Source organism: Leptodactylus fuscus, chromosome 1 (assembly GCF_031893055.1).
Source record: "Leptodactylus fuscus isolate aLepFus1 chromosome 1, aLepFus1.hap2, whole genome shotgun sequence".
NCBI lineage: Eukaryota > Metazoa > Chordata > Amphibia > Anura > Leptodactylidae > Leptodactylus > Leptodactylus fuscus.
Window position 1 is genome coordinate 209,222,074 of NC_134265.1, and position 14,793 is coordinate 209,236,866.

General features: G+C 41.3%; 1 protein-coding gene across 1 annotated transcript in view; it reads left to right on the plus strand.

The window, feature by feature from the left end:
* Positions 1-14,793, plus strand: part of LOC142189623 (phospholipid-transporting ATPase IK-like) — a 177,992-nt gene that overhangs the window by 90,006 nt on the left and 73,193 nt on the right. Inside the window, exons 9-13 of the mRNA XM_075262228.1 lie at positions 6,393-6,551; positions 11,989-12,077; positions 12,159-12,349; positions 13,065-13,273; positions 13,372-13,403. Coding sequence (XP_075118329.1) covers positions 6,393-6,551; positions 11,989-12,077; positions 12,159-12,349; positions 13,065-13,273; positions 13,372-13,403 — 680 coding nt within the window. The remainder of the gene's footprint in view (positions 1-6,392; positions 6,552-11,988; positions 12,078-12,158; positions 12,350-13,064; positions 13,274-13,371; positions 13,404-14,793) is intronic.

Genomic DNA, 14,793 nt, shown 5'->3' on the forward strand with positions numbered 1-14,793 from the left:
AGTACTGGATCTTTGCTATCCTTGACCCCCGGTATAAAAACAACATCTCCTCTTTTATTCCGGTAGAGGGGAGGGCCAATCGCATCAATGCAAGCCACAAGAATATGATGGAGATGTTTCCAGCATGTGACGTTGGCGGCAGGGAGGGCAGTTCCTCCAGTAGGCGACCAAGTTCTCACCGGTCCACACAAACGAGGGGCACACTGTCTAAGGTCTGGGACACCTTGATGGCACCCCCTCGCCAAAGTGCCGCCACGGAGGGTCCTAGTGTCACCAGGCGTGAGAAGTATAGGCGCATGTTGCGGGAATACCTTTCCGACCACAGCCCTGTCCTCTCCGACCCCTCTGCGCCCTACACGTATTGGGTGTCGAAGTTGGACCTGTGGCTTGAACTTGCCCTATATGCCTTGGAGGTGCTGTCCTGTCCTGCCGCCAGCGTCCTATCTGAGATGGTGTTCACTGCAGCCGGTGGCATCATCACTGACAAGCGCACCCGTCTGTCAGCTGAGAGTGCCGACCGGCTCACTTTGATAAAAATGAACCACCACTGGATAGAGCCTTCATTTTTGTGCCCACCTGTGTAAAGCACCCCAACATGAAACTCCATGTCTGTGCTCAACCTCTCCAATTCCTCCGCATCCTCATACTCATCCACCATAAGCGTTGCACAATTCTGCTAATACTAGGCTCCCTCCACCCTGATTTCCCCCAACTCTGCTGGTTAGAGGCTCCCTCCACCCTGATTTCCCCCAACTCTGCTGGTTAGAGGCTCCCTCCACCCTGATTTCCCCCAACTCTGCTGGTTAGAGGTTCCCTCCACCCTGATTTCCCCCAACTCTGCTGGTTAGAGGTTCCCTCCACCCTGATTTCCCCCAACACTGCTGGTTAGAGGCTCCCTCCACCATGAATTGGTCCAAACTGGGGTTTTTAGAGGCTCCCTCCACCATGAATTTTCCCAAACTGGGCTGGTTAGAGGCTCCCTCCACCATGAATTTGCCCAAACTGGGCTGGTTAGAGGCTCCCTCCACCATGAATTTGCCCAAACTGGGCTGGTTAGAGGCTCCCTCCACCATGAATTTGTCCAAACTGGGCTGTTTAGAGGCTCCCTCCACCATGAATTTGGCCAAACTGGGGTTTTTAGAGGCTCCCTCCACCATGAATTGGTCCAAACTGGGGTTTTTAGAGGCTCCCTCCACCATGAATTTGCCCAAACTGGGCTGTTTAGAGGCTCCCTCCACCATGAATTGGGCCAAACTGGGGTTTTTAGAGGCTCCCTCCACCATGAATTGGTCCAAACTGGGGTTTTTAGAGGCTCCCTCCACCATGAATTTGCCCAAACTGGGCTTGTTAGAGGCTCCCTCCACCATGAATTTGCCCAAACTGGCCTGTTTAGAGGCTCCCTCCACCATGAATTTGCCCAAACTGGGCTGGTTAGAGGCTCCCTCCACCATGAATTTGCCCAAACTGGGCTGGTTAGAGGCTCCCTCCACCATGAATTTGCCCAAACTGGGCTGTTTAGAGGCTCCCTCCACCATGAATTTGGCCTAACTGGGGTTTTTAGAGGCTCCCTCCACCATGAATTGGTCCAAACTGGGGTTTTTAGAGGCTCCCTCCACCATGAATTGGTCCAAACTGGGGTTTTTAGAGGCTCCCTCCACCATGAATTTGCCCAAACTGGGCTGTTTAGAGGCTCCCTCCACCATGAATTGGTCCAAACTGGGGTTTTTAGAGGCTCCCTCCACCATGAATTGGTCCAAACTGGGGTTTTTAGAGGCTCCCTCCACCATGAATTTGCCCAAACTGGGCTGGTTAGAGGCTCCCTCCACCATGAATTTGCCCAAACTGGGCTGTTTAGAGGCTCCCTCCACCATGAATTTGCCCAAACTGGGCTGTTTAGAGGCTCCCTCCACCATGAATTGGTCCAAACTGGGATTTTTAGAGGCTCCCTCCACCATGAATTGGTCCAAACTGGGGTTTTTAGAGGCTCCCTCCACCATGAATTGGTCCAAACTGGGGTTTTTAGAGGCTCCCTCCACCATGAATTTGCCCAAACTCTGCTGGTTAGAGGCTCAATCCACCCTGATTTTCAAAACAAATGTTGGTGCCAACCTCAACTTACTACAAGGGCCAAATTCACTGCTGGTGACAAGCTCTCCTCACTGCAAGTGCCAAATACACATGTTTCAAGGTGTTTTCCTACTGTCAGAGAGGTGGTATTGAGTGTGTAAAGTGTGTAGTTGTTAGGCTGTGATGTTGGGGTAATAGAGGGTCTTTGGTGTGTTAGATGCCCCCAGACATGCTTCCCCTGCTGTCCCAGTGTCATTCCAGAGGTGTTGGCATCATTTCCTGGGGTGTCATAGTGGACTTGGTGACCCTCCAGACACGGATTTGGGTTTCCCCCTTAACGAGTATATGTTCCTCATAGACTATAATGGGGTTCGAAACCCGTTCAAACACACGAACAGTGAGCGGCTGTTCGAATCGAATTTCGAACCTCGAACATTTTAGTGTTCGCTCATCTCTAGTAATTTGTCAAGGGTATAATCACGTCATGGAACTATTTTGTATAATTATTTTTAGTTATCTAAACTACTAGTATATTATTGAGGAAATTATAAAGATCTATGCATCTTTTAAGTCTCAAAAATATGGAATTGCTGATTTTGTATGTCAAGGGTCACTACTATGATAATGTAAGTAAACATTTGTGGCAGTGGGTTTCCTATAGGACAAGGTCCATAGGGTACCACCTTTCACTTCAAGTAGCACGTCCAAAAACATAATACATTCCCCACTGCTCTTACTAGTAGAGAACATATTCATATAATGAACCTCATTAAGATATTTTACAAACTCATTAAAGAGCTCAGCAGTTCCATCCCATACTGTAAACATATCTTAAGTATGTCTTAACATTCCTAAGAAAGAGGTGACATGTTAAATACATATCTTTTCTCCAAGAACACTAGATATAAATTACAAGAGACCAGTGTGCCCATGGCCAATCGTGCTTTCTGTATGTATCATTTATCCTGGAATTGAAAGGCATTATTGCTCAATCTCCATATCAATGCTTCACATTAAAAAAATTGATGAAGTAAGGGCATCACATCTGCGCCCGGCACTCCGTTATGCAGGTTTCTGTTTCCTGCATAAAACAGAGCAGGATACGGAAACCTGCAGGAGTCTTTCTCACCCATTCATTTGAATGGGTGAGAAAGCTGTCCGGCCGTGAGAAGCGGTGAGCGTTTTATGCTCTCCGCCGCGAAACCAGGCTTTTTAATCCGGACACAGAGTCGGACATGCAGTACTCTGTGTCCGGATTAAAAAAAACGGTTTTGCAGTGGAGAGCATAAAACGCTCACTGCCACTCACGGCCGGACCCGATCTGTGCTTTCCGTCTTCTTGCATGTAGAAGACGGAAAGCACAGAACGAAGACCAGAACGCAGATGTGAACCTAGCGTCAGAACTCCTATTAGATTTATTAAGGGCATGGAGAATAGCTTCTATCCCCCTAATATGGGATATACCTGTATATAAACTTGATACTAGATGATAGCCGTCTCCATTACAGCTCATGTATTACTCTCAAAAATTCATTACTGTCTTTTAAGTAAGACATAATATTTTTTAAATAAAGGTCGCAATATTTCAAGAGTGGTTCCAAAATGGAGTTCACTCCACTCACAATCAGGTGACCGGGTGGGTCTTTTACCCTTTCATGTACTTTAAGGACAAAATACAATAATGGTTTACACCCTATTGTCCCCAGTCAGTGTCACTCCATTCTGAATTTTTAACCCCAAATTCCCAGTACATCATACGGAATATTGTATCACATAAGTACTTGTTTTTATTTCTTTAAAATGAGTTTATTTGATGCACGAAGACTTATAAGGGGAAGGAAAGATAAGAATGAAAAATGCAGGGAAAAAAGCAAATGTTTTTTCCTCTGTGTTTTGTTCCCCAAGCATGTTTTAGCTGCATTTCAGCCATATGTGGCATTACCCTAAGGCCGGTTGCAGACGACCATGCTGTGGATCAATGTGCTATCCGTGTGTTTCACGGATAACACACTGACCCTTTCTTTTCTATGAGTTTGTACACATGACCGTGAATTTCACGGTTCCATGTGCGGACCAACAGTCCAGGCAACATCAGATAGAACAGGCCCTATTCCTGTCCTATTTTACGACCCATGCTTCCATGGTTCCTATTCATTTAATGAAAGGAGACCTAGTGTGCAACCTGTGCTTTTAATTAGCGGCAGGCCGGTTGCAGTATGGTCGTCTGCAACCAACCTTATAGTTAGCCTAAGGCTGAGGCCCCACATTAAAGAAACAGCTTTTTTTCAGATTTTGCTGTAGTTTTTTGAGCCAAAGTCCGGAATAGTTTGAGCAGAAGGTAAGCATATAAGAGCTTTAGACATCTTTCCTATACGTTTTGTAGCCATTCTTGACTTTGGCTCAAAAATCTTCAACAAAAAAAGCTGTATTTCTACAACATGGAGCCTCAGGCTAAGGCCCCATGTAGCAAAACACAACAAAAAATGCTGCGAAAAAAGAAGTGGAAATGCATCAAATTTTTTGCAGCATTTTCATCTATACTATACAGAGTTTTTGCCGCATTGTTTCTGCAGCGTAATAGAGATTTTGGTGGTGGTAGACTCCCATTTAGGCCTGAGGCCCGAAATTGTGGAAACACAGGTTTTTTTTGGTTTTTTTTGCAATGGCAGAAATGCCAGGGCAAGAAACACTGGGTTTTATACTGCAAAGTGGATGGAAATCTGCCTAATTCTACCCACACATTGCAGAAAAGAATCTGCCGTGGAAAATTTTTGTAAATTGCAGCATGTCAATTATACCTCCACAAATGCTGGCCTTTTCTGTATAGGTGTAATAGAGTAAGAAAGTCTGCAGAGGAAAACTGTGTGGACTTTCTTTGAAAAATTTTGCAAAATAAAACACAATGCGTTTTCACACTGGTCTGCAGTGTCTCTTTTTTTTTCTTTTCTTTTTGTGGAGCTATTCGCTGTGTGGGGTCTTAGCTTTAATCTGAAATGGTACAGTTATTCATCTGTTATGATATGGACCTCATAAGTTGTGTTCCCTGATTTGTTTCCTGGAAGATAAACCTACAAGGAGAGTAATAATATAATGCACATGTATTATATCTAAATATTGTATAATGGCTTATATTTATGAATAGAAGTGCGACACTTTTCCATCTAAATTTACACCAAAATTTATGGTATGCAACATTTGACATATTTATGAACAGAAAAATATGACTGGCTTTACACTTGAAAAATGTGCATAAGAATGGACGTGGTTTAAATGTCTTTAACTTTACGACACATTTATGCATTGGAAAGTGAGCCACAATTTTGACTCATTGTAAGTAAGATAGATTTCTGAAGATCTGTACAGCAGATATATAAATACCTCTAAAACTACAAATGGGGGAAAAAACTGTCTCATTTCTTGACACATCACAATTCTGGCTCATGCCTCAGCAATAAAGCAATAAATTAGGCCAGCGATTGCCTGTAGCAGTGACATAGAGGACAAACAAAACATCATCAGTATAGATGAGCGAGCAGTATTCGATCGAATACCTCGCTCCCATAGGAATGCGTGTAAGCGGCCGAACACCAAGGGGTTAAGCACATCAAATATTCACTGCGCTTAACCACTTGGTGTTTGGCCGCTTACACGCATTGCTATGGGAGCGAGGTATTCGATCGAATACTATTCGCTCATCTCTAATCATCAGGTAATGTTGTCAATTGGCAGTAACAGAAGGGGTGGGGCTGTTGCATATATATATATATATATATATATATATATATATATATATATATAATTTATTTTTTTTATTTTTTTATTTTCTTTTAATTCAAGCTATTTACAGCTTGTAACAAAACTTTTATGGAGGGCAATTATTTAAGGGACGTCACTGATGATATGATATTCTAAGAATCACATAAGGCAGGTTCACACCTGCGTCCAGTCTCCGCTTTGCGGGTTTTTGACTTCTGCCCGAGAAACTGGAGAGGAGATGGAAACCGGCAGTCAGTTTTCAAACCCATCACTTGAATGGGTTTGCAAAGTGACCGCCCGTGAGTGTTATGTGCCTGTCCATGGCAAAACCGTTTTTTTTTTTAGCTGGACACAAAGTCGGACTTGCAGCACTTTGTGTCCGGTTAAAAAAAATTGTTTCACCGTGGAGAGGCTCAAGATGCTCACAGGCTGACGGGTTTCCATCTCCTGTCCAGTTTCTCGGGCAGAAGATGGAAACTCACTAAGAAAAGACCGGGCGCAGGTGTGAACCCACCCTTACAGTGTTTTTGTTGTTGATGTTTTTTGCTAAAATGTTGTTTTAATTACAGGCATTGTTACATGTGAACCTCCAAATATCTTGCTACACAGCTTCGTGGGAGTCTTGAGCTGGAAAGATAAAAAGTATCCTCTGAATAATGACAACATTCTCTTAAGAGATTGCAGGGTTCGCAATACTACAGCCTGTTATGGACTTGTCATTTATGCAGGTATATATAATATTATTTATTATGTTTCTAATATCACTTTTATTGCTTAAGACAAAACAACAGTACCTTAATTTTCTATGCCAACTGGCATTGACAGCAATACAAAGGCACTGGACAGAGTAATACCCGAGGGAACCTAACTAGCTTATTTAGGGAACCTAACCTAGCTTATTACTTCTTCCTAAACGCCCTACAAAACTTCTCTATAGAATATATAGCAAAGTGAATACCCTAGTGACACCAACACCCCCTACTTACATCTGTACATGGGAGATGGAGCAGAAATACTTTGATCCTGAGGTTTTCTTAATTCTCTACTTGTATGAGAGTGCAGAACAAAGTATAGAATGCCAATATATTTGAAACAGGTAGGTTTCATTGAAAATTACACATGCTGGCAATACCCTGGGCTCCCTCTTCCATATTTGGTTTACATTCTTAAAATTAGACTCCTTTTGAGGCTATGTTTAAGACAAAATTTGTCAATAGGCTTGTATATTATCTGAGTTAAAGGGGTCGTGTATATATATGTGTGTGTGTGTGTGTGTGTGTATATATATATATATATATATATATATATATATATATATATATATATATATATATTTATTTATTTATTTTTACAAACAACCAAACATTAAAGGGGTTATCCAGTTTCAGCAAATAAATGTTATTGTTTTTATAATGAAAATTTTACAATTTATTTATCAATCTGTATCAGTTCCTCATGGTTTACTACAATACTAGAACTCTACAATTCTACTGGAATGAGAGCTGATCTCATACATAAATTTGACTTACAAGTATTTAGCATATGCCGAGTTATGCCGATTCTTGTCATTTAACAGCAATTTTACAGTATTGCTCCATAAAACTACATTTTAATTTTGTAAATCCACTTTTTGCTTTCAACACTTCCTGAATCCTGAGAATACTCTCAATCAGATTCAAGCATCTGATTCCAATGTTGGTGCTTACTAGTCATCTCACTTGGGTATGATTACAGATTTAGCAAAATAAATAAACCTTTACAGAACAAAATAAAATACATCCTTAACTCCAGGCAAAACAAAAACCTGCTCGTCTGAGCGTTCGTCTGAACTAAACAGAAAATGCTAACTGTACGTGTGGCTTACTACCAGCCACATGAATCAATCAAAAACAACACAATTTTTTTAAATCACTACACAGCGTGGAGTCTAACAATTAAAGCGTTCAATTTTTAGACTCCATGCTGTGTAGTAAATAGGATCGTTTTTAAAATCTGATCTTCGATTATTAAAAAAAAATTCCATTGACTTGCATTGGGATCGGATTTGGGATCGGGATCGGGTTTGAATGGAAAATGATCGGAATCGGATTTTAAAAGCGATTCTGAAATCTCAAGATTGGCTCAACCCTACTTACAATCCATGTCACTTAGGATTTGGAGAATCTGCATAATTATAGATGTGACTTATAGTTAACACTCAAGAACATTACGTGGCCTAAACATCAACTCCTAAGCAGTACTTATCTAATGTTTTGACATTTATCTAAAACAATGTTTCTGGACTCACTAGGTAACTAAATCACAGGAAAACTTTCATGGGAAAATGTCAACAATAAAGCAATTATCGGTATACATATATACCATGGAATTACAACATATTAGCAACTGGTTATTAGTAAAGGCTATATTTTTTATCTTTATTAGCTCCCTTATTTGGTTTATTACATACGGTAAATACTTTTATTATCCATAAACCATTCTACAGCTTTTACGAGCTTTGAGGTACACTGCGGGCAAAACAAGAAACTAACTTAACCCTAGCCATCCATGAGAAAAGACCCGATTCACCAAGGTTAGGTGGCAAATAGATTTGAGCGAATTTTTCAAAAATTCGATTCAGCCGCTTTCCCAAATTTTCCTAAACGATTTAATTCTATCCAAATTAATTTGCCGTGAATCACATTTTGCGTGTTGATGACAGGTGATGTGGGTGATTATGTCTCTCACCCTCTTATTCTACAATTATAAGAGACAAGTTGGTGATCACCAGTCTATGTGACAGTGAACAGGTGATTCATCGGTGTAAAATGCACAGTTAGAATGATTGACATCTTGCTGTTTTTAGCTTCACGAGCCATCTAGATGTAGTTTTCTCTTCTTTTTGGAAAGAGTTCTTTATATTTATGGAATGTATAGTCATGACCATTGACACTCAAATAGTTTTTATGTTTGGACACATACACCAGGATAATATCAGTTTTTTATTATGTGTATTTCAAGTTATTGTTGCACTTGACAAAGGGGAATATAGTCCCTGAAACGCGTTGTGCTTCAGTTTTGTCAATAAAGAGGCATAAATACTACCCAAAGTGACTTAAGAATCCATTATTCCTGAAGTGCGTGGATTGTCTTTTTTGGGGATTCATCCGACCACTCTCTGCATTTGTGAATGTCCGATTCGACATGGCGTTTTGAGAGTCCTGCTGCCACCCTCACGGTTCATATAATGCTTACAGCTGTTGTGACATTTTTACAACTCCAGGTGAGGGGCCATTTTGGTCACTTCTCCAAAATTTCAGTCATAGTCATGAAAGTCGTGACAGATCTACACTATTTTGACTGTTCGGTTTATCCCCTTTATGTATTTGTAAGTCCTAGACCATAGAAACGTTCTGAATTTGTGGTCGTATCTAATCCAGCTCCTAAACACCCAAAAGCCAAACGTCATATTTTGCAGCATAACATTATGATGCATGATGTACTGCCATCAGTGGCATAACTACCGGGGTAGCAGGGGTAGCGGTTGCCACAGGGCCCGGGACATTAGGGACCTGGCGACAGCCGCTACCAATGCGTTTTTGTCTTTTCTTAATAGGCCGTTATCGGCTGGAGTTACTATTTACTTACCGATCCTGGCAGTGGTTACGGGCCCCACAAACATCATTATTATACACGGGGGTCTTTTCAGACCCCCGAGTATAATGATTGGAGGTCCAGGGGAGGTAAGGTAACATAAAAAGCCATGTTACATACCTTTCCATGCTCTGGGCAGGTTCGGGCCTATTTCTGGACACTCCCTGAAGTCGCAGATCCCGGTCATGCGACGTCCCGGGTCATGTGATGTCCCAGATGTCATTGAAGAAGGCCGACACCACGGAGGACTGCAGCGGAGCCGGAGATAGGTAAGTAACAGTGTTTTTTTGTTTGTATCCCCTCTCTGTCTCTGATTATTATACTCTGGGGTCTGAAAAGATTGTTCATGGGTGTCCACAGTGGGTTATAATACTGTGTGCAGGGGCCACTATGGGTTATAATACTGTGTGCAGGGGCCACTATGGGTTATAATACTGTGTGGTGTGTAGCGGCCACTATGGGGTATAATACTGTGTGAAGGGGCCACTATGGGTTATAATACTGTGCGCAGGAGCCACTATGGGCCATAATACTGTGTGCAGGGGCCACTATGGGTTATAATACGGTGTGCAGTGGCCACTATGGGGCATAATAGTTTGTACAGGGGTCACTAAGGTGAATAATAGAGAGTGCAGGAATGAATGTGGGGGAGGGTCGGTCGTGGTCTTCGGCGGGCGTCAGTCAAGGGGGCCCCATGTCAAAAGTTCGCCACGGGGCCCAGCCATTCCTAGTTACGCCCCTGACTGCCATTCATGTTGGCACAGCTACCACCACTGCTACCACCCAGCCAGACATGTCCTTTGGCCTGGTCCATTATATCATTCCATATAGCACTGCCACCACTCAGCCAGACATGTCCATATCATTCTATGCTGTACTGCGATTTAGTTTGCCTCAGCTACCATCATTCAGCCAGACATGCCCTGCGACGATCACATTTCACTATACCACACTGTTGGTGCCACAGTGTTGGCATTGAAAGAAAAAACAAACAAAAAATTTGATGCAGCACTTTTCAGCTAGACACACAGCCACAAATTTATCTGGCAATTAACAACAAGCTTGTATAACTAGTGGCCACACGGTGGCTCAGTACTTAGCACTGCAGCCTTGCAGCGCTGGACTCCTGGTGTTCAAATCCCGCCAAGAGCATAAAAACCATCTGCAAGGAGTTTGTATGTTCTCTTCGTGTTTGCATGGATTTCCATCCCATATTCCAAAAAGACATACTGATAGGGAAAAAAATGTACATTGTGAGCTCTATGTGGGGCACACAATCTACATTTAAAAAAAAAAAAAAAAAAAAAAAAAAAAAGCCTGTATAACTTATATTATACACAGGAAAAAAAGTAAAAAAGTAAAAGATTCAGCATCCCAGGTCTTGTAAATAAAACTTAGCTTTTATTCCATCTTGTGTCCGACCAACAAGAATGCCATTAAAATCATAAAATGAAGGGTTTCATCCCTTGAAGTACGGGAGAGAGTAGAACATTTGACGCATTTCGAGGAACTTGTCCTCTTAGTCTCAGCTAAGACTAAGAGGACAAGTTCCTCAAAATGCTTCAGCTGTTTTACTCCCTCCCGAGGCGAGGAAAAAATCTGCTTCAGGAATTAGGCAATGGTTTTTTGAAGCAGTTTTTGAAGCGTTTTTTGAGGCTTTTTTTAGTTTTTGGTTTTTCTTTCCTTCAGCACAATGTATGGACCTTGAAAAAACCACTAGTGGTTTTTCCACACGGTTTTTGCCAATTCCATGCCCAATTCCGCCTCCCATTGACTGGGTTGGTTTTTGCAGGCGGAATCCACCTGAAGGAAGCTTTTTTTTCAGGTAACAGAAAGATTCCGCGAGTGGAAAAATAAAGCGAGCGGAACCCAAAGAACTCTATAGGAAAACATTTTTTCCACGTGAATTCTGACGCAGATTCAGCATCAAAAATCCTCACCAAAAAATTGGTGTGAATGGACCCTTAGAAAGTTAGAAATTGGATAGATAGGTTCCTAGGATAGGTTTATACTGAACGTGTTTGTCACAAAATGAATCTCGGACCTGAGCGATCCGAATCCGAAGCTAAATGAATCTTGAGAGGTTGGCTCATCTCTAGGGCGTGCCCATCCTTTTTAAACAGCCGAGTTCAAATGCATTCATTATAATGTGATGATAAGTCTTGATGTAGCCTTAGAACAGAAATGAAGACAATAATAAAATCCCAGTGATAGTAGCTGACGTGAGATTTTTTTTTTCTCTATCTATTTTGGATTAATTGGTAAATAGAAATATAACTATTCTAGCTCGCCGCGTCTCTCTCTGTGTCAAAACCCGCGCGGGCAGTTCACGTGTGAACTAGCCCTAAGTACATCAATGTTTACATGGTACAGACTACATGACACTATGAATAAGAATATATTAGATCTGTAATAGTGCTATTTTGTAAAAATGTAACACAAACCAAATTTCAGAAATCTACAATAGAAGAATATTACTGTAATGTGCGTACTTGTTAACATACTGGTTGTAAGGTAATCTGTTTTTTTTAGGAAGTGACTCAAAGATTATGAAAAACTCTGGTAAAGTAAAGATAAAAAGAAGTAAAGTAGATGCTGCAATCGGAAAATGCGTTGGTTGTGTAAGTATTTGTCCAATATTTTTATTTTTGTTGTTCTGTGTTGGACAAGGTATTTCAGTACTTAACTGATTGATTTTACAGATTGCAATTATCTTAATTTGTGTATCACTTATCCTGGGAATTGGAGCAGGGATATGGGACAATTTGTACAGCCAAAAACATAACTATATCCCAAGGAATCCTGGAATATCATCCTCTACTGCTGGCGTTTACATGTTTTGGAGCTACGTAGCTATATTATGCACACTTGTTCCCTTTGTTCTTTACATCTCGTAAGTAGCATCTACAATCAGATTAAATGTAATAGTTGGCAGTTCTATTGCTGCCCAGTTCCACCTCCTCTTCTGCTCCAGGAGGCGCACACATGAAGCCCTGCAGCTCATCAATACCTGGATATCATGTCCTGACATTTTTCAGTTTTGGGATGTACAGTAATATGCCGCAACAGGCTGAAGTGGAGGCCAGGATATTGTGTGGGGGCCAATAATGTATGCAGTTGCTATATAGGGGCAGTTTACTGTTTGGGGACCAGTAAAGGGGCAGTATAATGTGTGGGGGCACTAAAGGGGGATATTTACATATGGGGGCCATTAAAAAGAAAGTATACAATTTGAAGGCCAGTAAAGGGGCAAATTACTATGTAGGGACTACATAGTAGTTACACTGTATAAGCATCTATAAAGGAGGCATTATAATGTGTGGGAGCTAGTAAATGGGGCATCATACTGGGTGAGGGGGCGAGTAAAGCCTCCATATCTGCAACTTCTGATTTATCAAGGGACAGAGGGGTAGATGAATGGTGATGTATAATTTATAATTGGCCTGGTGGGAATAGGGAAGGCAGTCAAAAGTTTTCTATGAAGCATAGTCTTGCCCCAGTTTTCACTCTATTTATATGCTGTACCCTGTAGTAATGGCATCAGCCAGAGGAAGATGACTATATTTCTTTGTGAAAAGTATTAACTAGTTTTACACATTATTTTACAGATTGGAATTCATGCATTCGATCCACAATTATTATATAAAGCAAGACATAGAAATGTACCACGCAGAGTCTGACTCACCGGCCCAAGCAAAAGGCAATAACCTCTGTGATCTTTTAGGACAAATTGACTTTATTTTCACTGACAAGACAGGCACACTAACTCAGAATGTCATGACCTTCAAGAAATGTTGCATTGGCCAAAAAATTTTTGGTATGTTCTTCTTCAACCTATATTTGTAATTTTTCTATAGTATCTTAATAGTGTTGAAATATGATAGCAAAATATAACTGTTATATGTTATATTGTAGGTACAACTTCCAACAAAGAAAAAGAACATCAGGTACTGTCTAGTTTTACACTTCAGTAATGTGTACATTACTGTATGTAGTGTATGCTCCATGTACACTTTATTTGCTAGTAGTTTACTCAGGTGAACTTGATACTGATGTATACCGCAATCCCACTGCTACAAATTCAGGTCTTGTACGCAGCCACTTTGACAGAACCAGGACCACTACCTGACTTGATAGGCTAGTTAGGGGTTGTTTCAGGTGCAGTGGATATGTGGCATGTCACTATTATTTATGTAATTAAAGAATAATTTTGGATTATTTTTACTTTCCTTGGCAATTTTTCTCTCGGCCTAGAGCTTTACCTCTTTTATTTTTCTTTTGCACAATTTATTTTTCTCCTTATAGTTTTTAATGCTGTGCCACTACTCTCTTGTTTTAGTACTTTAAATGCTTCCTTTTTATCCCTCATTGCACTCCTTACTGATTTAGTTAGCCATATTGGTTTTCTATGATTTCTGGCCCACTTATTCCCATAAGGTTTTTTTTTTTTTTAATTGTTCTATTTAGAACACTTTTAAAAGTTCCCATTTTGTTTGTGTTCCTGTCACTTTGAAGACATTGTCCCAGTTTATGCTGCTAAGCTCCTCACCTAGATGCTTAAAATTGGCCTTCCTGAAGTTTATTGGTTTTGTACCCTTCTACTGAAAATCTTTTTACTATGTACAAGAAAACTTATTATGTTGTGGTCACTATTATCCAGATGTCCCCCAACCTCCATTTTGACAGTGCGTCAGGTTCATTTGTTAAAATTAGGTCTAAAAGTGCCTCGCCTCTTGTTGGGTCCTGCACTAGTTGTGATAGGTAATTGTTAGAGATGAGCGAGTAATATTCGATTAAGTAGGTATTCGAACGAATACTACGGTATTTGAAATACTCATACTTGATCAAATAGTACGTGCTATTCGCAGTAAAGATTCGATTCAGAACCAGCATTGATTGGCCGAATGCTATACAGTGTACAGCATTCAGCCAATCAACGCTGGTTCTTCCGGAGGCTCGTCTGTGAGGAGATGGAGTCTAAGATCGGACCACAGCAGTTTTCATTGTGGTCCGATCTTAGACTCCGCCTCCTCACAGACGAGCCTCCGGCAGAACCAGCGTTGATTTGCCGAATGCTGTACACTGTATAGCATTCGGCCAATCAACGCTGGTCAATGCATTCCTATGAGAAAAAGTCAGCTCCCGCATAACCGCAAGCTGCCAGCACTCCCAACTAGCAAAGATGAGCCTGCTGCAGAACCAGCGTTGATTGGCTGAATGCTATACACTGTATAGCATTCGGCCAATCAACGCTGGTTCTGCAGGAGGGATGCTGCAATACTATCCTGCAGGTCTATAATTCTCCCTGCGCCATGTCCTACTCTTTCCACTTTGCTT